Below are 25,018 nucleotides of genomic sequence, written 5' to 3'. Positions count from 1 at the left end.
TACCATTAAATCATATGATTTTAGACTATGCAAATTGCTTACTAATTATGTGTCCTACTAGATTGTCAAATACGGGCCATTGTTGTTTTTAGTTAGTTAGAGAATTTTACCATTGTGATTTTACCCTGTACGCTCGTATACCATTGATTTCTGTCATAAGACGCAAGGTTCTGTCCATTTTGCTAAATACCCTTGACTTTCGATTTGTTGTACTCATGGGACTAGATTTTATCCAGTTTATCCTGCAATAACGGGCACCCTGCAGTAGCAGAGCCCATAAATTCAGAGTCGGCCTTGCATCCCATCTTCACCCATCTTCAATATAGGCTTCAAATTCTCCGGCTGTATCCTTTCCCACAAAGAACCACTACCGTCATCGATTCCCTTGGCATTCATCTCGCGAAACCACTGCTCGGCAGTTCTGATCCTGTTTGGATGGATTTCGTCAAGCAGCTTGTAGTCTCTCTTGATCATCCCCTGGTTACGACCAGAATGCTTCCACAGATTCCAAAATCCGGTAAAGTTCTGTCGGACCGTCATAAAAGCAGGGTCACTGGGATCAGAGTTGTAACCACTTCCCAAGTTGGCAGCCATGCTCATCGGCCCTGTCGCCCAGTATGTATCCATGTCCACATCGATGAAGCGCGCCGGATGGCCTGTGACGTTTTTAAAGGCGCGAGCGAGATCCTCATAATGAACATGTTCAATTGCAACTGCAAGGTCAAGCCCATTCGCTTTATCAATGTTATCGAACTGCCATCGGGCATAGTACCCACAATCCTCGAGCGAGACATGGGGTACGGCGCCTGAACCAAGCGGCACCCGCCAAGTAACAATCCCATCTTCCACCGTCGGCGTCATCGGTGTCACATTTGCAATAGTCATGTCGATATAAGGACCAGATGTTAAAACTGAGGCCTTCATACGGTCATGGTTGAATTGGTTTTGGTAAAGAACCCACTCAGCAATCCTTCCTTTTCCGTCGTAATGACCGCAGCGGAACTTTGGATCGTATCCGCTCTTCTTATAGCCGTAGTCCAGGTTTCCGTAGACAAAGAACTTTATGCCTGCTTCAAGGGCGAGCTCGTAAGCGCGGATTGCCCAGTACATCTCAGTTTTCTCGCCGGAATTGAACCCATCGATGTTGATAAATGCGCCGTCGCAGCCTTGATAGCCTTGACGGAGATCGGATTCACTAGCAAAGGTGCCTTCCATGAATTCGACGTTTCCAAGAGATGCCAAGTATGTAGCACGAGCGGAATTTTGAGAGCGAGTGAGCACTCTGACCTGGTACTTCTTGTCGCGCACTAGACTCGAGATGACTGGTATGCCTGGGCGCCGGTCCCGCCAACGACAAAAATTTTGGAAATTTGTTGAGCTGCCATAGTGGTTCAGAGGCAAGTGTATTAGGAGAAGAGGCGAGTGTATTAAAGGAATAGGCCAGTGAGGGATCTGAAAAATTGTAAGAGTAAACTAGGGTACGTTCACCGCAGAATGCGCTTTTTAAGTACTGATGTACGGCGCACGATACCGACATGACCATTAGAATATTAGGTTTGACTGATCCATAACGCTGGCCTCACCCGGAAGTATGAATCAACACTCCGACGAAAAAACCAGTAATCATATATATCAAGCCCCGGAGAACATTAAACATTACTTGGTGACAAATTATGTATTATTAAGCTTTTGCCTGACAGAGCGAATCAAACTCGGGTGGCGTGGCTTTGGTGTTGTGGAAGATGGCTCCTTGATACTCATTGAATTCGTAGCCTGTCCTATGGTCCCTTGGAAGTTTTCAGCCCTTTTGTCCTTTTTACATTTCTGATTTTTGCCTCTGCTGCTAATAAGGCAAGCTAGATTGATGAGGTGCAGTGGTGTGACATAAGTATTTGTCCTCGAGTACTTCGGGATCCACTTTTAGCCTGACCGCTTTTTATAACGCCTACTTTATTAGTACGTCACACCAAGCCACCCGACCACTGCGGAACATGACCCAAGTCGTGAAAAACTCACCTGGGCAGACTGATCTAAGCTTAATAAACCATCATTCGGGATGATGAATAAACATGTAAATAATTCTCATCTCCACCGAAACCAGCTTCGCCTCAGCACTCTCACGAATTCGTTCTAGGCCCAATATTAATCCAGCATCGCCACTGCTCTCACCCTGCCTGGATTGATTGATCAGTTCAATTGTAGTCATAGACAAAATAATCCAAATATATGTGTGAGAAGGACCATTTGGTAGTAGAAGTACAATACAAGAGGAACCATGAATGATTGCCATTGAATTACTCCGCGTGAATAAAACGAAGAAAAATACTTATATTTTAGGATGTAACCGAGCAAGGAATGCTGGAACCTAATCAGCAGATTCCAATACGTAGCTCGCAAAACCATACCGTGTCGGCGTGTCCATTGCCAGCCAAGTTGGTGGGCCAAGGGACGCTCGAGTCAGACCACACGAAGCCCCTTGAAAATGCTATGTTTCCCAAAATCTTCTTCGGCGTGATCCCCAACGGGCCCCTGCGATGTCAGCGCTGACTCGGCTCCATTCTAACCGTCAGCGTGTCCCCACAATAAGTTCCAAGTTCGTTCCACAACTAAGATAAAATAAATAATTAAATAAATAAAAATTCCCTAAAGGGTCGTCAAATTAGCGAATTCCTCCCTATTAGGGGCTGTAACTAAGCAAACTCTAATAAATGGTCTACAAGTTCTATCATAGCGGGGCGAGCGATTCATAGCACGGCAGCTCCGGGTTGAGCCAGTCCGATGTCGCGTAGTGCCGGTGGTTATTTCAAGCTTGAAAGACAGTGGTGCCTTTAATGCTTTTCCGGCTTGACGCACTTATTATCCTCGTCTACGGTTTACCATGACTATGAATCCTACACTGTCAGCTATAGCGTGGCTCGGGGCTGGGGGTGCACTATTGAAAACTGGTATGTAGAGCCCCGAGTGTATCAATAGTTTGTTTGTCGGCCTGTGCCCGAAACAAGCTGAACCCTTATTGGGGCAAGTGGTAAAATACTGCCCACTTACAAATCAGTACAGTTTACGAAGTAGCTGCATCTAGACTAGCGTTGTCTCTGTTACAGGCCGGCAAACAGAGTGTGAGTGTCTGAGGGGTAAACTGTTTTCTAAAATCGCTGTGCATGCGTCGAATAGCCTTCAAGACTATGTTGAGGTCTGCAGGCTTTCAGGAAGGAATCAGATCTACTCAAAGTCCTAGCTCCTCGATCGTCAGGCGTGCATGTCGTAAACGGACTTTGGCGATTTTCTCTCGCGCATCCCACAGTGTCAACACACCATTCTAAGAACCCACAGAAGCCTTGACTGGGGTCGTCCTCACATAATTTCCAATTTTCGCTTGATGAACGCCTTTTGCTCTGCGAAGAACTCTTTACTCGGGTTAGAATCAGGTGAATACGGTGGCAGGTGTATTAATTTAACCCCTGCGCCTAGGCACATCTGTTCGATGCTCTCTGAATAATAAAAGGATGCGTTATCCATAACAAACTCTGACTTTTCTTCCGGCCGATTCCCACAATGTTGAAGGGGCTGGAAAATGAAATCCTCGAGATGCCGGGAAGGAATCCTTAGGGGGATCCTCTGGGGGATCCTCGGGAGCATCATACATGCCATCCAGAGGGTCCTCCTGAGCATTCCGACATCGACGCATCCTTTAAAATAATGTACGCGGATCATAAGATACGGACGAAGATCCAGATATCCTCAAAAGCAGGATTTGCGCATGTGTTGTAGATTTGAGGCTACCATAAAGACTTTCCGGTCCATCTACCCCCACAGGAATCATATTGCACGATCTTATGCTTCTTGGCCCAAAGCATGTAGTTCGTCATAATCGCTAGCCACCATGCCCTTCAGCACCCCATGTCTTAGCTCATACGCTGGGGCATGGGTCACAAAGACCTGTAGCGCCCAGCCCCGGACCCTGCCCATGAATGAACATCCAGTATAGTCGCCTCGGAATGCGTAGCACATACATGCGCCGTTGAAAAGCACAGAGACTTCCATATTGATTGCAATCTTGCAGGTCTAGAAAACCGCTGGCTCTCTTTTCATCCTTGAGCTTCCTCACGGCCTCTTGCTGTGCCTTTGCGTGGGCTTGCTTTTCGTCCTTGCGCTTCTTCACGGCCTCCAACTGTGCCTTTGTGCGGGATTGCCTTTGTTCTTTGGCATTTTGACCGGTCACTCCCTGCCTTGGACTTTAGGTGGGCTGTTCGGCTTTGGTGATTTCAGCTGAAATCAAGATTGAAGTAGCCTCTAGTGGTCAGCTGTACGGTACCATTCAATAATAGCATCCAAGGCGGAGACAGACAAAGTTGAGGGCCTGCAGTCGAGATTTGAGGTCTCTTCCATGATAGTGACTTGTTCGCGTGATAAGACGCACGAAAAGTTAATAGGTATAGAGAAATAAGTAGACTTCGGCACGACCCACTATAACCCGAACCCAACCCAACCCAACCCAAAATGGGTTTTGGGTCCATTGCTTCGACCCAATGATGGGTTTTGGGTTATAACTAATAACCCAAAACCCATTAGGTAACCCATTGGGGCCCCAATATAGTGCAAACAAAACAAACAAAAATTTTATATGGTTGAAATTCAAAGATTTAAATATATATATCTAGTATAGTAACTTAATTATAAAACAAAAACAAATTTATATAAAAAGCATTTTATACTACTAAAAAAGTATGTTTAAAAATGCTAAGGCTTGGATTTTATGAATTTTATGAACTTTTATACAAAAATGGGTTCAAATGGGTTATTATTGGGTTATTAGGTTTAACCCATTTGGTTTTGGGTCGGAGATTCCAACCCAAAATGGGTTTTGCCGAAGTCTAGAGATAAGAGGAAGGCAGTCGAATTTATTATAACCTATTAATCAAAAGGTCGAAACAACTACGATAGGATTTTATTCTAGTGACTCTAAATAATCGGGATATATAAGGTACGCTTTAGTGAAATAGTCACTAGCTATAGCTCCGCTAAGTGTGCCTAAATAGAGAAATAAAGAAATAGCGTAAGGCCTTTAAAGATCGGAAGAGTAGAATCTAACGCTTATATTCGAAGGCTATAGATATCCTTAGTATACCTCTATAAGAAATTATATATTCAGTCTATTAAATAGGATATCCTAAAATACTTTTTTACTCTATTATAGTCGGAGTATATTTTAAGATATTAGTGTTGAAAATCCCAGTTAATTCTCATTAATACTGGCCTTTTTCATGATGCAACGCTAACCCTAATTCGGCATCAACAATGCAGATCCCATACACGAAGGATCTGCACTCAGGCTCCTGCCAGAAGAAGCCTGGCTCCCTTGGCTATATGCAGTTTGATCATGACATTGCTGTCCTCAGTATACAGGTCGTTATCTCACTGCATCAGCGCTTCGGTATTCCAATTGAGCCTGCTTTCAGTCAGTTTTTGCTTCTTCTTGTTGTTGTTGTTCACCGAGTCCTGTTTCCCACCGAGTCTTTTCTGTTCTACCATAATGGGGGTATACGAAAAAGGAGCATAAATAGATGCTCTTTTCCATGTATGAAGAAGATAGACAAATCATTCATTTACTTTCTGCAGTATACAATTGGAATTTTCACATTCATAGTACTTTTCATAGTATTATTTTTGTCTCAACATACATTCTATACAGACTCTGTTTCTGTATTCAACACAAACAAAGTACGCCAAGAACCTACTCACCACAACCCATGTAGGCCTCGGCCTCGTAGAGGATGAGAACTGCCCTCTTTGGCCTAGCATGGAACCTTCAAATGTGAGTCAAGTTACCGGTTCATCAGAAGAGATCACTAATCTTTCACACCTCTAGATAATCCAGCTGATAGATACCATAATAGTTTCAAAACCGGCTCAGCCATTGGGTCCATCATCCGATCCCACGGTTTATAGTCTAGAGCTTGAACACAATACAACCTCTGTGCTTCCCAAATCGGTTATCGTCAAACTAAAAAAGAACGAAGGTTTTCGGTCATTTCAAAAAAAGAGATTGACGCCTACGACAATCTGCAGTCGCTTCAAGGGACCGTGATTCCAACTGTTCTTGGCTAAGGATCTTTCTGTGGCCGCCGTGCGCTTTTTCTCTCTAATGTGGCAGGAGAACTCTGTACGAAGTTGCCCAAGCTGATATTGATAAGGATATTGAAACTTATCTTGAGGAAGCATTGTATGCTCTGTGGGAATGCAAAGCCAAGTATAATGATGAGAACCCGACAACTTTCTAGTTTGCCATGATCGTATCGTCATTCTCGATCTGGAAGAAGTGGGCTTTCATGTTGAAAATCCATGCTGGGGACGGAGCATCAATTCTGGCAACGTGGAGTACCTGTTGAGCAGATACAGATATATGAGAAATCCAGGTCGCCCTCGGTCACCGCTGGATGTTTCAAGAATCCGTTTGAAGGGGACTTATGTATCGAGCATGACTCTGATTATCTTTCTTTGAGAGGAAGGGTGAGATTGGTTGAACCTGATGATTGGCAAATTCACATAGCGATTAGCATGGGTATGCATCGAAGATATTAAGCCTGGTTGCACTAAAGGCGAAAATTTAATCTCTATTGTATTTTTAGTAAACGTTTAATAATTGTCGTGAACTGGGCTCTGGCTGGCTTTTGCCCGTTTTGAAAGCTTGCAGCGTAACGACTACTATATAGTTTCAAATTGCCGCAAGTCTCTGCGAATTTTGATGATCGTAAGCCCGATGCATTCAGCTTTATTTGCCATCTGGGGGTGGTACTGTAAGGGTCTGGCTCTCTATCCTATCACGATTGGGAGGGAGCTTCGCAAGGGGGAGTCTTGGGTCTAGACTTTGAGAATATCAGTTTCAATCCCTGCTCCAATGTATGGTACCTAGACTTTGGACAAGCAAATTGTCCTAACCTAGATTCCAAAGTAATAATTGTCTAAAAGGCAATAGTATATTCCTGTTACCATATATTTTTATCTCTTTTTGGCCAGATTGTTATTTTGTAATAATGGGAATGGAAAGTGGGACTTTGTATAACTCCAAGATTTGAGATTCTCTGTGTAGGTGGTGAAGCCTACAGTATGTAGGATTCAAGATGCAGAGAGGAGAGAGTTGTATTGGGAAGAGAGTGGAGCGAGCTCCCATACAAAGTATCTAGACTATGGAGGGGTGATGCCTAAGGCATCCGGGCATTCATAACAGTAGGTACGTAATTCAAGTCAACTCTCGAGTATAATCAATGGGGTCACAAATCAGGCCCTTATACTCTCAATTCCCCTTAAATCAATCTGGGCCAACAAACTAGACAACCATTGAATCTACAAATACGGAAGAACGGATTTGACTCCCAAGTTCTGCGCAGAAGAACATCTTGGATTAGCCCTATACTCAATGCCGGAAATCGTGACAGAAATGACAGGGGAAATACTACCTGGATCATGCCCCGTTCGGTCTCTTTCTGTGCATAGACAACCTTTCCATGGTCGATGACAATGGCATAACGAAGTCCCCGCTGACCCGATGGTTCTGCCCAATTAATACTCTTTGAGAACCCGACATTTGGATCAGAGAGGAATATCTGGCGTCCAGTGTGTTAGCGGCGTATTATTTGCCCATTGTCTCATAAGCCATACAATATCGTTATTCGTAACATTATTTGCTTTCCCCCAGCCACTCATGACATTTGCATCGTTGAAGGAAATAATCGCCACCAAATCGACACCTTTTTCCTTGAGTGCGGCAAGATTGTCAATGTAATTGGGGAGGTGAAGGCCGGAGCATGTCCGGGTAAAGGCGCCTATTGAAGATGGGGTCAATTAGTTTTCTGCATGCAGGTAACGTAGGAACGACTGCAAGTGAGGGAAGAGTATACCAGGGACGGAAACCAAAATGACCTTTTTATCAGACCATTCTTTCGAAGCATTGTAAGGGATCGCAATCCCACACGAGGTTACAGAGCTCGTTTCCTCTGTCCAGGGTATGTATCTGGAATTGAGGAGCGGTTGTTAGCATTACATACAAGCTTGACTATGAGAGATAGGGAGATGGGGATCTTGCTGGAATACGACATTGTCCGGGAAGCTGTCGCCAGGCTGCAATGTAAGATCCATGATAAAGCTGGACCCGGTTTTTGTGTGTTTCTGAAAATGAGTACTCCCTGGTAACGCGAGCTGGGGCTGAGCGTCAGATGAGAAGCGTCATGTCACAGTACTTATATTTATTCAGAACACCTTCGAAATGCATTAAGGGAGGGGGAAGTGAAATTGCCGATCTCGGATATTGCAAACGCCGATTAACGCTCACTCCAACATGGGAATGTACGTATGATTGTATAGATGAACTCGGTATGGTGTTGAAACAGATGGAAATCAATACCCTGTTATCGTGTCCACTACCTATTATGACAGTGGGGACAGCACCTTATAGAATAGACTTTAGTCTACGTATCTCAAGCTTTTAAGCTAAATTGGAACGGATCCGCACAACACGCCAAGCCTAGTCCCTCTGGGAGTGGGACCCTCTGCTGACAATGTCAAAAGTACGTTAGGTTTCGTCAGTATCCACCATGTATCCACCATGACCGGGCATCCTGCCCAGATCAGTCTTTCTGTGAGGTTTCACCCGGTCCGGTCCTATCACCGTTCGCGTTGGTTTTAGTGGCTTCTGCTGGTATCTCCCAGCTGGGCAAAGCCGGATGAAATCCTATTGGCAATCCGAGGATTAAATTGCTCGTCAAACATGGAGTTTCATCAGCACGGCTTGTTCGAGCACGCCTTAGAACGTTTAAATGGCTCTTTATGGGCGAAGTCTATTGGTGGAATTGGTATAATTTACGGATCAACTGAATATCACAAGCATTCTTCCATCTGATTCCCCAGAGCCAAGACGGTATCGGCTCCGGTGTGATAATTCGGGTTCAACGCCCGTATCTATCACAACCATCTTCGCAACGCCTCATACGTGCTAAAGGTAACAGCCTGACCAATGCCCACTCGCAACACGCGGGGCAGAATCCCTTTATACAGAGCCCTGTAACCATCCTGACGCACAATATCCTGGAACGTGTGAAGGAGGCGAGACAGCTCCGATTCATTTCCTCTGTTTCCACTTTTCTGAATCCGAGTTTCTAAAGAATCATCAGCGATGCTTTTTATACATTTGTAGATATAACATACTTAATGTGTCAATTGGAGCATTGGCCAAAGGACCAAGCGATCCGGCTAGAAAGCCATTCAGGCCAGTCTGCCAGGATGGTAGACCAGAAGAATGGTAGTGCGGCTGGTTGTCCACCAGAGCCTGACGGATTCTCGTGTAGGCGAAGAAATTCACTGGATTGCACAAACATCAGAATAAAAACCCTTATAACAAGTGGATTGGAAAGCAAAAATTTGACACTCACCAGCTTGGTTTGTCCCTTGTCGAGCCGCTGTCAATCCTATGCCGGTCCATAAAACCTTGACACCCTCGGTCCGTACAATGGTGTACAGCGCCTCTGGCGTATTTCTGTATCCGACGGCCACGGCACCAGGTACACCACCTTGTGGCTTTGTAGTCTGTAAGCGAATTTTCAGAACCTCTGTTGGGGTTACAACAAGGACTGCTTCTGTAATTCCTGCAGCTAAACCGGCTAAATTGATAAACGACATCAGGATATTATTCTCTCATTTTTAAGATCCTGTGCTCAACCTACCAAGAAGTAACCTTCCCGAGGTGAGAGCTTTCTCGTCGGGTCTCTTGAGGATAGCCTTGTATGTTTCGAAACTGGTGAATCGAATGGCCATTTTGGGCACGATTCCTAGAAGAACTGCTCCAAGGCCGCGATAGAATGACGTTGGGGACTGATGATATATTGACTGTATTGTTCTCACCAACGTTTGGTCTGAAACGGCCCTCATTTTCTGTTAGGGTCGACTGCGCTAGAAATATGCGAAAGATGTCGTCTCATACCTCCGGGTCTCTGTGGGAGTAGGGTTGCTGTCGTGTTCTTGGTTTGCATGTTGACTTTGATAGTATCTAATATTGGTCAGCTTTAATGGGTATGGAGCACATTATTTTGTCCAAGGGCACTAGGTTACCCAGTGGGTGGCAGACTAATGCCTCCATCATGCCTGCCAATGCGCCTGCACATAAATCTAGACTTTAGCACGACTCATATGATGATTTTTGGAATTCATACCATAGAAGGCCGTGGTCACAGGTGCCGCTGAGATGGTCTTGCCGTGCACCGGCTGTCTCATAGTAGCCATTATGGATTGTTTTTATGATCGAGTGATGGCGAAGCACTTTACAGAATGAGCGAAGAGTGTTTTGATAGAAGCGGGGATACTACTTGCATTTCAAACAGCCAAAATGGTCCAAGCGCGTACCTTTTATTCAACCGGGTTAGTATATACACGATTATCTAGGGCTCGTATACTCAGCTGACCTTGTGAAAAGATGATCAGCAATTTGATTCGGATAGATTGTTGTAAAGCAAAAGGAAGTTTGTTGTATTATCGAGAAAATATGTGAGGCTATATATAGCAAGAGGATCAAGTCGATCAACTTTGCTTTTCGTTGAAAAATCTCGGGGATCCTTTTCAATAGTGCAATTGTGTCCCTAATGTGACGGGCCTCGTATCATAACACCTGAGTATTCTGTATTACGGAGTATTCTGTATTCTGTATTACGGGACATACGTTTCTTCATACAATTCAGGTACCGGATATTTGATTCGTTCTTGGTTTCCTTCCGCTTAATAATGAGTACGCTTGTGATTGGCTCGGCGAACGGAGATACTTATATTTCCGGCACAGGGCTGGACGGGACGGGAGATCCCGCGAAAAAGGTCCCAACAAATATACTTTTAGGGGTTCCTCTCAACGTAACATTTCTCCACCGGACCCACACGGGCACCCGAATCCACTCCGGACGGCGCGAAGGATCAGGATCGGGATCGCCGTGAAGCGTATTCGGAGGCTAGCACTCCGTATACGTGTTATCCCTTTCTCTTTGACTTTCTCATCTGCTCCTCGTTAAATAATTCCCTATCAAATTGGGCCCTCTTTACTGCTTGAAAAAAAAACCCTCCCCCACGCTCCCCAACGATTGCGTACGAATCATGGCGTCTTTCTTGTGAGTCTCCCGTTCTCGGTTTGGCCTGTGTGTCTCTTTTGAGTTCTTTGAGAAAGCGTATCAATCAGTTCTAACCAGTTCGAAATAGAAGCAAGTCCTTTGGCCACAAAGGCTACGCGGCTTTTCGACCCACCTACCCAGCTGAACTGTACAAAGCAGTCCTGTCTTTCCACCAGGCCTCTCCGGATGCCGGGCGCACGCTGGCTGTAGACCTTGGCACCGGGCACGGTCTGGTACCTCGCGAGTTGTCCCCTCACTTTGACTCTGTGATCGGTACCGATCCCTCGGCGGGGATGATAGCCCAAGCCCGTGAAATCTCAACGTCTTCCTCCGCAACCTATCCCAACGTGAGGTTCCATCAAGCTGCAGCAGAGTCTTCCCCGTTTTTGTCTGACCGACGGGTCAACCTTGTGACTGCCGCGCAGGCATCCCATTGGTTCAACTACCCGAAGCTGTGGCCCGAGCTGGCGCGCATTATGCAGCCCGGGGGTACGTTGGCATTTTGGGGGTACAAGGACCACGTTTTGGTGTCGCATCCCAAAGCGAGTGAGATCATCGAGCACTTTGCCTACCAGAAAGATCCAGACCTCCTGGGAAGCTACTGGCAGCAGCCTGGACGACGCATTGTACAGGAGAAGCTGCGAGCTGTGGTACCCCCCGCTGCTGAATGGTATGATACCACGCGCATTGAATACGAACCTAGTACGCAGGGTATCGGCAGTGGCCAGGGTACACGCTTCATGAGTGCCCGTATGACTCTAGGCGCAATGGAGGAGTACATGCGCACGTGGAGCTCATTCCACAAGTGGCAGCAGCAGTTCCCGCACCAGAAACGTCGTGGAGAGCATAGAAGTGGTGACGGCGATGTGATTGACCGGATGATGGATGCTATTCGGGAGGCGGAGCCCGGATTACGCGGAGAAGGATCCCGAAACAGTGTGGATTGGAAGGCCATCGAGGTTGATGTGGAATGGGGCAGTGCTTTGGTCCTAGCGCGCAAACGAGCATGAACTGTATCCGTCAAATCACCGGCCCTTGTCTATCTATCTATTCATCTGCCTATGTTTATTTTGTTTTTGTCTTATCGTTTGCTCTGTTTCCAATCTTTGCGATCATTTCTATAAGTTCAAGATAAACAGGCAACAGTAAAATCTTGATATAACGAACTAAATACAGCTTTTTAGGTCACTTTATATCAACAATGAGAAGTTGGTATAGTGTTTCTTATTTCAAAAAATAGTATAGCTTGGCTGAGACATAGAGTAAATGATTATTCATCATTATATGCAAATATTAAATTGGAGATTCACTCTAGTGCTTACGGATGGTGGGCCGGCCGTGCATGATGTTTCATCCGGGAATAAAGTGTCAACCTAAGAGATAGCCCTACTAGGCCATAATTAGAGAGACGAGAGACCAGGGTCTTTGATCTGGTCAAAGTAATAAAATGACTGTACTTTTGTTTTTGACATGAAGCCGAAGTTTTATCCATGATTGCAATGTCCAATCCCATCCTTACAAACTATTTGATAGTATAAAATTTGCATTAAATATAACACGGTATATGGTTAAATAAATTCTTCTCAATGATTTATTTTCGGTTAGATAAAAGTAGTAATTTATCAAATTTACCCGCTGTGAATACGGCCATTTCCGGGATTCCCTCCTTTGTTCCTCTATCTATCCAGCCCCACACGCACTTGTATTTGATCAATTCTTCAGGACACCCTTTTCCGCACTAGATGTGGTATCTTCCATAGTCGGTATAGGCTGCGGGGTCACAATCTCCTCCTTTCGCTGCAACCCCTGGTCTCGAATGAATACACAGATGACCAGACAGAAGCCCATTATAGGCGCCATGGAGATAAACACAGTGCGACTGCCCTGGGCATACGCAGCCCGGATAGCATTCTGGTCCGCTGTAGAGAAGTCACTGAGCGAGGGCAGCACATAACTGCTCTTACTGAGATAGCTAAGATCAGCTGGGAGTGCCTTGCCAAAGGAGGTCTGGAGTACAAGACTGGAACATGCCAAGCCGATGGCACCGCCAAGGGCACGGAAGAAGTTGCGATTGGAGATGATCACAGCGCGCAGATCCTTCGGTGAATGTGCTTGGATGGCGATTAGGCAGGGTTGGAATACATTGCCGACGCCAACACCGAGGATGATTTGGGCCACGATGATCACTCCTAGAGAAGTGTCTTGCTTCAGGGTGCAGAGTACACTTGCTCCACTGTATGCCACATATAAGCAGAGGAGAAAAAGAAGAAAAGGAAATTCGGGCCACGTACACTGTCCAACAGATGAAACCAAACCAGATCACTTCCCCGTAACGCGAGTAATGCGAGATGTAGAATCCGGAGCAAACGGAGAATATCATCTGTGAGATCACCAAAGGTACGAGGAGAGCTGCAGATACCAGAGGAGTCACCCCGCGCACGTTCTCAAAATACAGGGGTAGGAAATATAGCTCGGCGTAATAGCAATAGCCGAAGAGGAGATTCTGCAGCAAAATGGCCGCCACGGCAGGGGTGCGAAACATGGATACTGAACTTATAATTAGCTCTCCGGCGCTGCCCAAAAAGGATTTTCTGCAGCGTGAATAGCGTAAACTCACAAGGTACCATTGGCAGCTTGGCAACCTTCCACTCCACCAGGATGAATGCAATCGCGGCCACGCCACCGATGGCAAGCATAGCGATAACGAAAGTAGAGTCCCAGGTGAAGTAGGACCCACCTCCAGAAATGGGGATCAATATACACATGATTGCGATGGATCCAGATACTAAGCCCCAAATGTCGATCAATTTCGCTCTCGCAAGGCCGTTCCCTTTGGGCATGGAGGAAGGCAGCAGGAAAAATGAACCCACAGTGCAGAGCAGCATTAGAGGGCTGATCAGATAGAAAAACCCGCGCCAAGTAGCGTGTTGCGCAAAGGCAGATGACAGAAACGGACCAATCGTATTGCCTAGTCCGATACAACTGCCCAAGATGCCCTGGTATCGGCCACGTTCCTGTAAAGTAACGATATCGGATACAATCATCATTGTCAATGAGTTGATTCCACCGGTGGCAACACCTGCCAGGCCACGAAACAGGTAGAAGGCCCATGCAGTCTGCGCAGTTGCACAGAGAATGTCCGCAATGGCAAGCAGCAGTACCGCAGACAGATACACTTTTTTGCGGCCAAATATATCAGACAGGCGTCCGTACAGTACCTGGAACACTGTATTCGCGATCATAGAGGAAGTACCCGCCCAACTGATTGTATCTCGCGCATTCAGATCCCGGGCGATAATGGGTAAGGCCACGCCCACTCCGTTCTGATCTGCATAAGCAATAAGAAACGCGACGGCGAGAGTACCAAATACAACCAGGAGCTGTGTGCGGGGCAGCAGATTAGTTTGGTCATGCACAACAACGGGGGGCCCTTTGGCGGTGCTGGTGGCCATAATCAAGGAGAACAATTTGGGTTCCGCGTAAAGTGAAAGAAAGTGATGAAACCAATTGTTGGAAGAGAAGATAAAGATGCAGTCTTCATCCAATTTAGTTGCTCCACGGTGAAGAGTCTTATATGATCTGCTGCGGAACCCGCTGCTGATGGTTGATGGTTGATGGTTGACGGCAGTACTCCGTACTGGGCAATTTATCTCGGCGTGGTCTTTAATCTCCCGATATCGGATATAAGAGCGCATGTATCGCCAGTAACGGCGTTATACAATATTGGTAATTGGTATTGTAATGAGACATACATGGCATTTCAACGCTAACCGAATTAGAGGTATGCAATCAATGTAGATATCTTGAATGCTACTCCAACTCCTTCGGGTATGAGGATTTCATGCAGAATGTCTCATCCCGTCCCTTATGCCGGGATATCGGCCAGGTTTATGGTCCGCGATCTGCGGGCAGGTAACGTCAATGTCTAGATTCAGCCATATCCCAACACACGTGCCCTCTCTATCGCCATCCTCCGATTACCTGGGGTGGGGTACACTCGAGTTGGTGATTGAGTTCCTTTTCTTTTCTTCTTTGGAGGGGTTTTAGCAGACTGCTTAGTGATTCAGAGGATGACAAAAAACATATAAAGGCCACCCTGGTAGCCCACTAAACTCTCAGATCATCTCATCATATTCTCTCTCTTCTACTCAATCTATAGTTTTCAAAACTCCATCCTATCTCAAAATGCCCATCGAAGACTTTATCACTTCTTTCCCTGCTCCCCTTGAGTTGGGCAATTCCATTGACCACTGGAAGTACGAGGACCTCACTCGAACTCTCGGTCGAGTGTATAATGGCATTGATCTGGCTGAGGTCCTTAACGCTCCCAACGCGGACGAGCTCCTTCGTGATCTAGCTATTACCAGTGAGCATCCATTGACTCTGGCTCCAAATCAGAATGAAAACTCACTACTCTCAGTCTCCCACCGTGGAGTCGTCGTCTTCCGTGACCAGAAGAACCTCACTGCAGACCAGCAAAAGTTCTTCACCCATCGTCTTGGACAATTGACTGGCAAGCCTGAAGAGTCTGGTATTCATATCCACCCCATGTATGTATCCACCATTCAAGCCATGAGATCACATATTAACAACCATAGCAATCACACCGTCCACAAAGAGGGCGAGAAGCCTGATCTGGAAATGTCTACAATTGCCCGCAACCCAGAAAACATGCTTTCCAAGCAGAGCGGCGTGGTGACTGGCAAGAAGACGTTGAAGAAACAAAGTGTTGCCGATGGCTGGCACTCGGATATCGCCTTTGAGCGCATCACATCCGACTACACCACTCTAATCAACAAAGTTCGCCCTTCAACCGGTGGTGATACTGTTTTCGCCAGCGCCCACGAGGTCTACGACCGTATCAGTCCCCCCTGGAGAGCTTTCCTGGAAACTCTTACCGGCACTTTCTCCCCGTTGGCTACAGTCCTAACCCTGACCATGCTCACCTCTACCAGGTCGCCAGAGGCCATCCCCAGAATGTTGACCAGTCGCTGACCGCTGAGCATCCCATTGTCAGAACGAACCCGGTTACCGGATGGAAATCCATCTTTGGTGTTGGTCATCATCTGCAAACTGTGAATGGACTGGCTCCAGATGAAAGCGAGCATATCAAGAGTTACCTAATGAAATTGATTACCGACAATCATGATCTTCAGGTAAGCATTCTTCGAACTCCAACATACTTTATGTGACCATATCTGACTTGATTATCTTTAGGCCCGTGTCAAGTGGGAGGTCAATGATCTGGCCGTGTTCGATAACCGTGCTGTCTATCATACTGCTACTTACGATTACGATGAGCCCCGGGTTTGCCTTCGTGTTGTTGCTGTCGGTGAGGCACCTGCACTAGACCCTAAGGGTGTGTCTCGCAGTGATGCTCTTGATTTGTAGACATATTCTTTTGCATGAAATATGTGTCTTTATGTCATCAAACATGATACATAGTTAAACGAAATTCTTTTTCTCTTGCTTAGTTTGATTTTTTCCCAGAATGTTAAAACTTATAAACAGTCACGCAGGTGCGTGAGCCTCTATTAGGTCGGGTGAGCATGGAGTGTAAATAGCGCGAACGGTGTGCGATACAACCCCGAACTATTGTAGAAAGTCGACTATGTAAAGTTTTTCCCTAGGGACGTAGTGGCGGAAATGCATATTGTGTGACTCTCAATCGTAGAGGAATCGGCAATTTATTGGGCTGCTGATCTCCTTCTTTTTCCTAGACTGTTTATACTCGCTGGTAGGGACGTCGCGCCTTCTGGATGATATTGTTGTCGGAGTAGATGCATTGGCATACCGGCATACCGGAGGATCTATTGATCCTATGCATTTTGTAATTTTAGATTAGTAATCGATAATAGGTTTTAATAGGTCTTAATTTTAAGTAGGTTCTATTAGATTCTATTAAGTCGGACCTATTTAAATATAGCTCATATAGCTAGTTATTTAATCTTATATTTTATATCTTTTAATCTATCTACTTTACTATAGGATTTAGATATATATTATCTGAATCTCCCTTTTTTATCAGTATATACTCCTTTTAATTATCCCTTTTATATCTATTATAGTATTTATCTTTATAATAGTTATATCTTAAAGCTAGTATTCTAACTTCTTATCTACGCTTTTTCGATAGGGATATAGATAATCTTAGCTATTTTATTCCCTTTTCTTAAACTCTAATCTTATCTAATAGCTAATTTATAATTAAGCTTTTTAGTACTATTAATACTAATTTCCTTTAGCCTTTTAATCTTCTACTAATCCTATTACTCTTATCTATATTAGCCTTAATCGGAGAAATATATATATATTTTACAATAATATAATATATAAAAAATAGATTAATTAGTAGCTATAAACCGACTATAGATAGAAAAGTAAGCTTTTATAAGTTTTCAAATTATATTTTAAATATATAGAGTAATGTTGGTATAATAGTGTATATATTATATTAGTAAGGCATACTATGGAGGGAAGAAAAACTATATTTATCTTACCAGTACTATCCTGGATATATACTATATAGTAAGATTAATAATATAGAGAACCTCCTAGTATAATAGTGAGATAATAAAGATATCATAAAGATATCATAGATTATCTCAGATTTGCCTCCTAAAAAGGTTATAAAAGCATGCCTGATTTCTACCTCTAAAAAATATAACTAACTTCTTAATTTATTCCGATCTCTATTCTAACCTTACTTCCTATTTAGGATAAGTATAACCCTACTAATATATCTTATATAATCTTATATAATAGGATTATATAAGATCAGGATTGCCCTAATAAGTTATAGTCTATATTTGTTGGAGCAGTCACATGATTAGCATGTGATCTGTCACGTGACAGCCCGCGACTTCCAGTTTAGTGCAGATAGCTTCCTCTTTCTCTTCTTTTCCTCTCTAGAGTCTAATACAGTTTCCCCTATATCATTTCATTCCTATATAGCCTTCTCTCTCGCTAATAGGTTATAAGGCCCTTACTCGAGGACTCTAAGTACCTAAATTAATAGTTTTCTGATACAAGCGGGCCCAAGAATCTGGGCGCTCCTCCACTAAGGCAACGATGGAATGCAAGCTCTGGTCGGGAGAAATTGTCCTCCCGCCGTCAGATGAGGATACTTAGTACCAGCCTCTGCCATCGAAAAGAATAAGACTCAAAACTGTACAGACCCTGGGACCTGGGTAATCCTTCTCAGATAATACGGAGATCCGCAAGATAGAATCAAATGTTCCATTCAAGCGAGTGTGTAGTTACATCAGTAACAATGAATGACAGTTGGAACGCTGTGTAGAAAATACCCAGGAAATCGAAACCAACGGCGTCAAAGCGCCCGCTACTCTTCTCTCGGCCAGCTTGCCAATTATTCCTAACCCTTGTAGGCCCTGCATGATGTTCACGGTGTTAGTGAGGTACCACGGGGTACTGGAGGTTGCTGCACCCGCCCTCACATTTCTGATACAGGCCGATGAACCCATACCTCCCACAGTTCTGGAGGCCGTCACCAGCGCACGGCATTAGGCAGTTGCCCATTGGAGTGACCTTGGGCAACCTGTCGGGGCGACGGTGCTGCCACAGAAGGACTCATGCGCATTCTCCACACCAGCAATATTATAGCCGTCGGCAATGCATTTCTCAACGCATGTGGCCGGGGTCATGTCAGAGAACCCGGAAGACGAACCAACCAGGATACGCTGGCCGCCAACATTATCCTGGGTGCATCCGATCCACTCGCATCTGCGGCTCCCGGTGAGGTCGGTGTAGTAATGCAGAGACTCGCCAATCTCGGTGGGCGCACCGCATGCCGTCACAACCCCGGCATCCTGTGGGCCTCCCTGAATGGGATCGCAGCCGGCGAGAGCATCAAGCCATCCGTCGATCCGCTCGTTGATTGAGCGCTCGACAATGCAGCCGTCTGTAACCCAGTCGGGCTGCATGGTAATGGACTCACACTGCCTGATATCACCGGCCCCGTCATGGCAGGTGTTGATCGCGTCTTGGAGAACGTCTATATCCCAGCCATTAAGCTACAGTGACAGAATAACGTCAGTAACGGTGTTTCAGACCAAGGGTCTCGGGTTACCCACGAAGTCAACATGCAAGCCATAGCCAGTGGGATCACCAAAGGAAGACACAAATGGCTGGTTGTCGCCATACCACATGTCCGCAAACTGCTCGGTGTGCCAAGTGACCTCGTAGGAAATTGAGATAATCGCACTGGGTGGGTTGCAGGGCAGGGTCCGTTGTCGTACTCCTGGGTAGGATAGGCCACATGGGACTTGTGGTCAGGGCTATCTAGGTTGACGCGACCACCGCCCAACCCTCTGTTATCGGCTGTCTCGCTCTATTAATATTCTCTACGGAGTCCGAGAATAGACTCCACACTGGAAGCTTGGCGTAGAGTTACTGAGCTGATGACGAAAGCGGTCAAAAACAAATGACCATCTGCAATAGGATGCAGCCAAACAACGTTTCAAGGGGGCCAATCGCAGTTGCAGCATCCTGCTTTCAGATGGACATCGAGGAAATGCAGTATGGTGATGCATACATTTATAAAATGCCTAACTCAATTGCTGGTGAGTATTGCGATTCTCTCAGGGCTCAGCCCCCGAACCCATAGAAAAAGTGTGCGTTGGCTACAGTATGCCTCGCAGCCTCACAACGTTTTGATAAAACAGCATTTCATCCTTCAAAGATGGCTGGAAATGAAGGTGACTTGACACATGTTAGTCTCCTCTCTAGCTCGTTTCTGTCTTCTTCTCGCATCTATCACTTCCTCAGAGAATCCTACATTTGCATTGATCTGGTTATGAGCTCCTGTCTCTTGAAGCCTCTGTATCACTAGCAAGCTTCAAATCCCCGTTTCTTGGCTTCCTACGTAACGCCAAGAATATAGGCGAGAGCGAAAGCGAGAGCGAAAGCGGAACCGAGAACGAAAGCGGGAGCAAAGCGTAATAAGGTTCAACCTGACCGCAGGAACAATTTACGCTTTGTTGTAAGTGCCCCCTTCCTTGGGTGTTGGGCGGTGGTGCTAGAAGAACAAGTGAGGGCATTTTCCGGCATTGCTTGGCATTTAGCATTAACATTACAGGTGTCTCAAGAGGCATAACATAAGAAGGGGCCCCCGGGGTGGCTATGCTGACTAACTCTTCCCACCCTCATACCCGTGGACCATGCTCGCTCCTATGGACGTGATTTCCTCAGAACCGTCTTCTTGGGCCTTGAATACCCTAGAAGGACTTGCGCTTAAGTAGATTATTGATTATTATCTACTGAGCGTCCTAAATTAATTGGCTGATTGGACTTCGTTTTCCCTGATGTAATCAGGATTTTTCTGATTTTCCTTATTATAACTAGGCACAATACATGCAACAGGCGTGAAGAAACGGAACAAAGCAACGAAAGCAACGAAACAGAGCAACAAAACAGAGCAACGAAATGAAGCAACGAAACAAAGCAACGAAACAAAGCAACGAAACAAAGCAACGAAACAAAGCAACGAAAATCATCGCCAACGAGATTCCCTCGCTATCCCTCTTTGCGAACGGAGCTCGCAAATGTGAGCTCACACAGGGCATGGGTTTGATGCGCCCGCTAATAATTGATTAGTCTGTTTCCTTGATCTCTGAATCCTTGGCAGGAAATTACATACCGCACCTTCGAGGCTTATCGCCTTCCTTAACCCAGCCTTTTGGCGCACTGTACCAGATTCCAGAATCGCCATTCCTATTGGGTTTGTTATAAGCTTTTTAACAAGAATTGACAGGTATATCAAACTCACTGATACTTGCAAAAGGAGGTGAAGGTAGCACCCAGAGTAGACGTGCCGTTGGTGGGGCTTGAGTTGCAAGGATACTTGTAGTAGGGGTAAGAGTACTTGACCTCACAAGCGTTCTCGTCACCGTATCTATGGTGGTCATCGTATTCATGGTGATCTTTGTAGCCCTTGTCATTACCTCTGTGTCTCTCCTCGAGGGAATCAGAGCTCGGTTCCGCAACCGGCGTTGCAAGGGCTAAGTTCGTAGCTAGGGGAAGAAGCACAGCAAGAATATAGAATGGCGACTTCATATTGAAGGAAAAATTAACAATAGAAGTTGAAAGTAGATAAACAAGGTAGAAATTAGCCGATATGAATGTTTCAAGATAGCAGAGAATTGAGTCTGTTGCCGTCTTCATAAATTGAGCCCATATGAATCTTCACTCGCTTTATATGCAAGGCCTAGTGGCAAAACCTGTGGCCTAATAATATCTCTGCCATGAGACCTTGGCTAATCGACACTAGTACCAAGAACAAAGGTGAAAAGTAAGGATCATCACTACTGCTGCTTCCGACACGAATATAGCGTCTAGGCCGATCTAAATTGTCATTCATTGGTGCTAAAGCCAACTGCGGGAAGGATTTAGGTTCTTTGCACGGAGACTTCGTACAAAAGCCAGTATCCGAGCAACATACTTCATGTACCAAACCCTTCTCTCGTCCAATATGTGATGCATTCTGGCCTATCTTAGTAGTAGTCATGACATCAAACTTACGAAAGCGTTGAAAATACTGGGATTCGTTTAACACATATTTAGATCGATCACAAAGAAGATCTCTCTACTGTCGATTGGTGGAATGAGATGATCTGTCGTTGCCAAGACGGAGATGGCTTTATGCCAGATAAGAATAGAGTTGGGCCCGAACGGTCTGCGGGGGCCGGGCCCCACTACAGAAGCTTTGCCGTATCCTACTTAGTATCCTATTCTATATCCGTCCATCCCACATCACGATGATGGACAAATCGCCAAAAACGCTTTCGTTCCAATCTTGCAATGTCAGTTCCAAAGCGAACATTACTGTTGTAAAAATAGAAAAAAAAAAAACAGCAAAAACAACAGTGAGGATTCGCTGGTGGTCACCCACCCAACTACTAACTCACCGGCGTGTGGCAATATATGGCTTATACACGGTCAATAGTTCGGTGGGTGCCGCCCGGATGAGAAATGGGTGAGGGCCGCTTTACGGTCTCGGGACCTGGGGTGACAAGGGTGAGTGCGCTATAGACAGGGTGAGAAGCTGGGTGAGTACCACCAAAGTCGCGCGACCGCTGCCTTGGCCCCTTCAGCTGAACAACGGCAGGTTACCATTAGATCATGTTGCTTTTCTTGAAACGCTCGGCATCTTGGCATATTCACATAACTAGAACAGGAAGCACCACCCAGAGAGTAGACAAGTTGGCTATTACCTTAGGGCTTACCCCTACCCCCGGTCCTATTCCTCTTCTTTAACGTAAACCTCGTATAGCGACCGATGGACAGCTAGGCAGGAGCAATTGCCACTGACCATAAAGGCTGTAATTACCCAATAATGAAACCTCGGCATGAGAAATATCGGCATTATTGTATATCACTCTATGAATTTCTTATAGGAAGGAGCAATTAACCTTATCTGGAATTACAACAATATTGAGGAGATTCCAAAGTTATATAGTTTATTAATAAGTTATAAAGAGAGAGTATAATAAATCTTTACTAGTATCAAAAATATTATTAGAATTAGCTATCTTAGCTAGTTTATAGAATTAGTCTTGATAGACTAGTATAATATCGAGAGTTAAATCGATTATCGAGTTTTAGAGAAATAGTTTACTATAGTCCGATCTTTTCGGTCGCGATATAGAGTTTTTACTATCGTACTCTAATAAGGTAAGAATCACTATTATATAAAATCTATCGAAAAAAAATAGAGATCTTAAGAGCGATATCTTCGAAGATCTTATTAAAAAATATAGATTCGATAATCCGGTATATAGGGCTACTATAGGATAGGCCGGTACGCGTCCTATAAATATAGTAAAAATTCTAATTAGCTAGAAAAACTATTAATTTAGGTACTCGGGGTCCTCGAGTAAGGGCCTTATAACCTATTAGCGAGATAGAAGGCTACGTAGGAATGAAATGATATAGGGGAAACTGTATTAGACTCTAGAGAGGAAAAGAAGAGAGAGAGGAAGCTATCTACACTAACTACTAGAAGTCCTGGGACCCAGACTGTCACGTGACAATCATATGTGTTGGAGCTGTCACGTGATTAGCATGTGATTGTCACGTGACAGCCCAGGTCCTAGGACTTCCAGTAGTTAGTGCAGATAGCTTCCTCTCTCTTCTTTTCCTCTCCAGAGTCCAATACAGTTTCCCCTGTATCATTTTCATTTCTCCGTAGCCTTCTAACACCTATAGACAATTTTAGGTAGCATAAATATATTTCTAATTAATATTAACCAGTCAGTCTGCTTATAGGAAATAAGCCTTAGGATAGGTAGGTATATAGTATCGGGTGCCACCTATAGCTTCGATATACCTAAGACGCTTTTTATAAACTAAGGTTCGAGTTCTATTATCGGCTTAGGAAATCCTCTATATAGATCCTACTAGAGCGATATTTGTAGATACTTAAACTAAAGGTTAAGTATTACCTATTTTTGGTTAATAGTAAATAACCTAATAGTGTTATATAGATATAGGATAATACGCTAAAACCCTAAATAGAATCGCTTCTCCCGTATTTAAAGGATTATCTTATTAAATAGAATCATATCTTCGATATATACTAGGATATTTACATATAGTTATTTATCTAGACCGCGTTTATCTACTAAATATCTTATACCCTATTAATCTTTATTAGCGTAAGCCTCCTATAAACAATCGGGAGGGAGGTCGAAAATAAACTATATAAACGGCCTTATCTATCTCTTTATTTATCTTAGTTTTAGTAACTTATTAGTAGTAAATTCGGAAGTACTTCTAATCCGCTTTAAGGGCGCTAGTGTCAGCGAGATAGAAGGCTACGCAGGGATGAAATGATACAGGGGAAATTGTATTGGACTCTGGAGAGGAAAAGAAGAGAGAGAGGAAGCTATCTGCACTAACTACTGGAAGTCCTGGGACCCGGGCTGTCACGTGACAGATCACATGCTGATCACGTGACTGCTCCAATAGCTAGCCTTTATATAGTCTTTCTAGTAGCGACTATCGGGACTATACTCTAGCTTTAGATACTAATTAAAAAATCGGTATATATTATTTAGTAATACCTTATATAGTATATCCTCTATAACCCCCTATTTATAATTAGTAGATAGTTCTATTACTTTTATTTAGTAGTACCTAAAATAAGGTAAGTTAGTTAGTTAATATTAAGATAGTATAAGCTTTTAACGATATCCTAATTATTTACTAAGACTAACGCTCTTTTAGTCGAAGTTTTAACTTCTTTATTTTATTAGATCGGCTATAATCCTCTAGTATTTAGGCTAGATCCTTATCCGTATTATTATCGGGTATTTAATATCGGGCCTAGTAAATATATTCTATACTTAATAGGTCTATTAGTAATAATTTTATTCTAATCTTTAGGCTTAGCTTCTTCTAAGTAATTATTCGATCTATTGGAGGGAGCGCTCCGGCTTAGTAAGATTAGTCTTAAAAGAATCAGGCTCGAACGGTTTATTATTATAGGTATCGATAGGAGAGGTATAAAAGGATTCGCTTATAATTCTATAATTACTAATATTAGGCGTCCTCTAACGATATATAGCTAATCAATTTCGCCGAGCGTGCGAAGGAACTACCTTAGAGCTCGAGGTATATTAACGCACGATACGACTAAATAGAAGAAAGTACGACGGAAGATTAGAGGAAGATTTTTAGAGTGGTATTTAGGTCGAAATGAGGATAGTGTTAGATAGAGAATGGGTGGGAAGGGGATATTTATAGCTATAGCGGCTAGGAGCTAGCTAGAGTGCAGCTAGTATAGTACTAAAGGAGGCTATTTTGGCGCCCTCCTCCCTAGTAGGTGTGGTAGAGCTACTAATAAGCCCTTAAGGAACTAA

At 44.4% G+C, this 25,018-nt stretch overlaps 10 protein-coding genes across 10 annotated transcripts; 3 read left to right on the top strand and 7 right to left on the bottom strand.

Annotated features, from left to right (window-relative positions):
- Positions 1-282: 282 nt before the first annotated feature.
- Positions 283-1,215, bottom strand: N7519_008051 (uncharacterized protein; the record flags this gene model as incomplete). The annotated part of the gene is made up of 1 exon (XM_057294827.1): positions 283-1,215. One exon carries the CDS (start codon positions 1,213-1,215, stop codon positions 283-285), a length of 933 nt encoding a protein of 310 aa, XP_057149638.1.
- A 2,616-nt stretch (positions 1,216-3,831) lies between these two features.
- On the bottom strand, positions 3,832-4,386 carry N7519_008050 (uncharacterized protein; the record flags this gene model as incomplete). Its single annotated transcript, XM_057294826.1, has 3 exons — positions 3,832-3,958; positions 4,011-4,226; positions 4,313-4,386. 3 exons carry the CDS (start codon positions 4,384-4,386, stop codon positions 3,832-3,834), a joined length of 417 nt encoding a protein of 138 aa, XP_057149637.1.
- Positions 4,387-6,222: 1,836 nt separating this feature from the next.
- On the top strand, positions 6,223-6,499 carry N7519_008049 (uncharacterized protein; the record flags this gene model as incomplete). Its single annotated transcript, XM_057294825.1, has 2 exons — positions 6,223-6,247; positions 6,279-6,499. 2 exons carry the CDS (start codon positions 6,223-6,225, stop codon positions 6,497-6,499), a joined length of 246 nt encoding a protein of 81 aa, XP_057149636.1.
- Positions 6,500-7,587: 1,088 nt separating this feature from the next.
- On the bottom strand, positions 7,588-8,133 carry N7519_008048 (Redoxin; the record flags this gene model as incomplete). The annotated part of the gene is made up of 2 exons (XM_057294824.1): positions 7,588-7,820; positions 8,043-8,133. The coding sequence occupies 2 exons, from the start codon at positions 8,131-8,133 to the stop codon at positions 7,588-7,590; spliced, it is 324 nt and encodes a 107-aa protein (XP_057149635.1).
- An 822-nt stretch (positions 8,134-8,955) lies between these two features.
- Positions 8,956-10,269, bottom strand: N7519_008047 (uncharacterized protein; the record flags this gene model as incomplete). Its single annotated transcript, XM_057294823.1, has 7 exons — positions 8,956-9,149; positions 9,199-9,351; positions 9,423-9,650; positions 9,714-9,902; positions 9,971-10,036; positions 10,099-10,143; positions 10,200-10,269. 7 exons carry the CDS (start codon positions 10,267-10,269, stop codon positions 8,956-8,958), a joined length of 945 nt encoding a protein of 314 aa, XP_057149634.1.
- An 855-nt stretch (positions 10,270-11,124) lies between these two features.
- Positions 11,125-12,148, top strand: N7519_008046 (putative S-adenosylmethionine-dependent methyltransferase; the record flags this gene model as incomplete). Its single annotated transcript, XM_057294822.1, has 2 exons — positions 11,125-11,138; positions 11,227-12,148. The coding sequence occupies 2 exons, from the start codon at positions 11,125-11,127 to the stop codon at positions 12,146-12,148; spliced, it is 936 nt and encodes a 311-aa protein (XP_057149633.1).
- Positions 12,149-12,848: 700 nt separating this feature from the next.
- N7519_008045 (uncharacterized protein) lies at positions 12,849-14,590 on the bottom strand (the record flags this gene model as incomplete). The annotated part of the gene is made up of 3 exons (XM_057294821.1): positions 12,849-13,371; positions 13,430-13,685; positions 13,756-14,590. The coding sequence occupies 3 exons, from the start codon at positions 14,588-14,590 to the stop codon at positions 12,849-12,851; spliced, it is 1,614 nt and encodes a 537-aa protein (XP_057149632.1).
- Positions 14,591-15,323: 733 nt separating this feature from the next.
- Positions 15,324-16,529, top strand: N7519_008044 (TauD/TfdA dioxygenase family protein; the record flags this gene model as incomplete). The annotated part of the gene is made up of 5 exons (XM_057294820.1): positions 15,324-15,504; positions 15,559-15,688; positions 15,737-16,051; positions 16,102-16,294; positions 16,356-16,529. The coding sequence occupies 5 exons, from the start codon at positions 15,324-15,326 to the stop codon at positions 16,527-16,529; spliced, it is 993 nt and encodes a 330-aa protein (XP_057149631.1).
- A 2,132-nt stretch (positions 16,530-18,661) lies between these two features.
- N7519_008043 (WSC domain-containing protein) lies at positions 18,662-19,306 on the bottom strand (the record flags this gene model as incomplete). The annotated part of the gene is made up of 2 exons (XM_057294819.1): positions 18,662-19,171; positions 19,232-19,306. 2 exons carry the CDS (start codon positions 19,304-19,306, stop codon positions 18,662-18,664), a joined length of 585 nt encoding a protein of 194 aa, XP_057149630.1.
- Positions 19,307-20,709: 1,403 nt separating this feature from the next.
- Positions 20,710-21,212, bottom strand: N7519_008042 (uncharacterized protein; the record flags this gene model as incomplete). The annotated part of the gene is made up of 3 exons (XM_057294818.1): positions 20,710-20,738; positions 20,797-20,870; positions 20,926-21,212. The coding sequence occupies 3 exons, from the start codon at positions 21,210-21,212 to the stop codon at positions 20,710-20,712; spliced, it is 390 nt and encodes a 129-aa protein (XP_057149629.1).
- Positions 21,213-25,018: the final 3,806 nt, after the last annotated feature.

This window comes from Penicillium mononematosum (genome assembly GCF_028829835.1).
Source record: "Penicillium mononematosum strain IBT 11891 chromosome Unknown utg000003l:1.0-8172316.0:1.0-8177699.0, whole genome shotgun sequence".
NCBI classification, from domain to species: domain Eukaryota; kingdom Fungi; phylum Ascomycota; class Eurotiomycetes; order Eurotiales; family Aspergillaceae; genus Penicillium; species Penicillium mononematosum.
The sequence above is the reverse complement of the archived record's forward strand: the minus strand, read 5'-3'. Positions and strand labels throughout refer to the sequence as shown.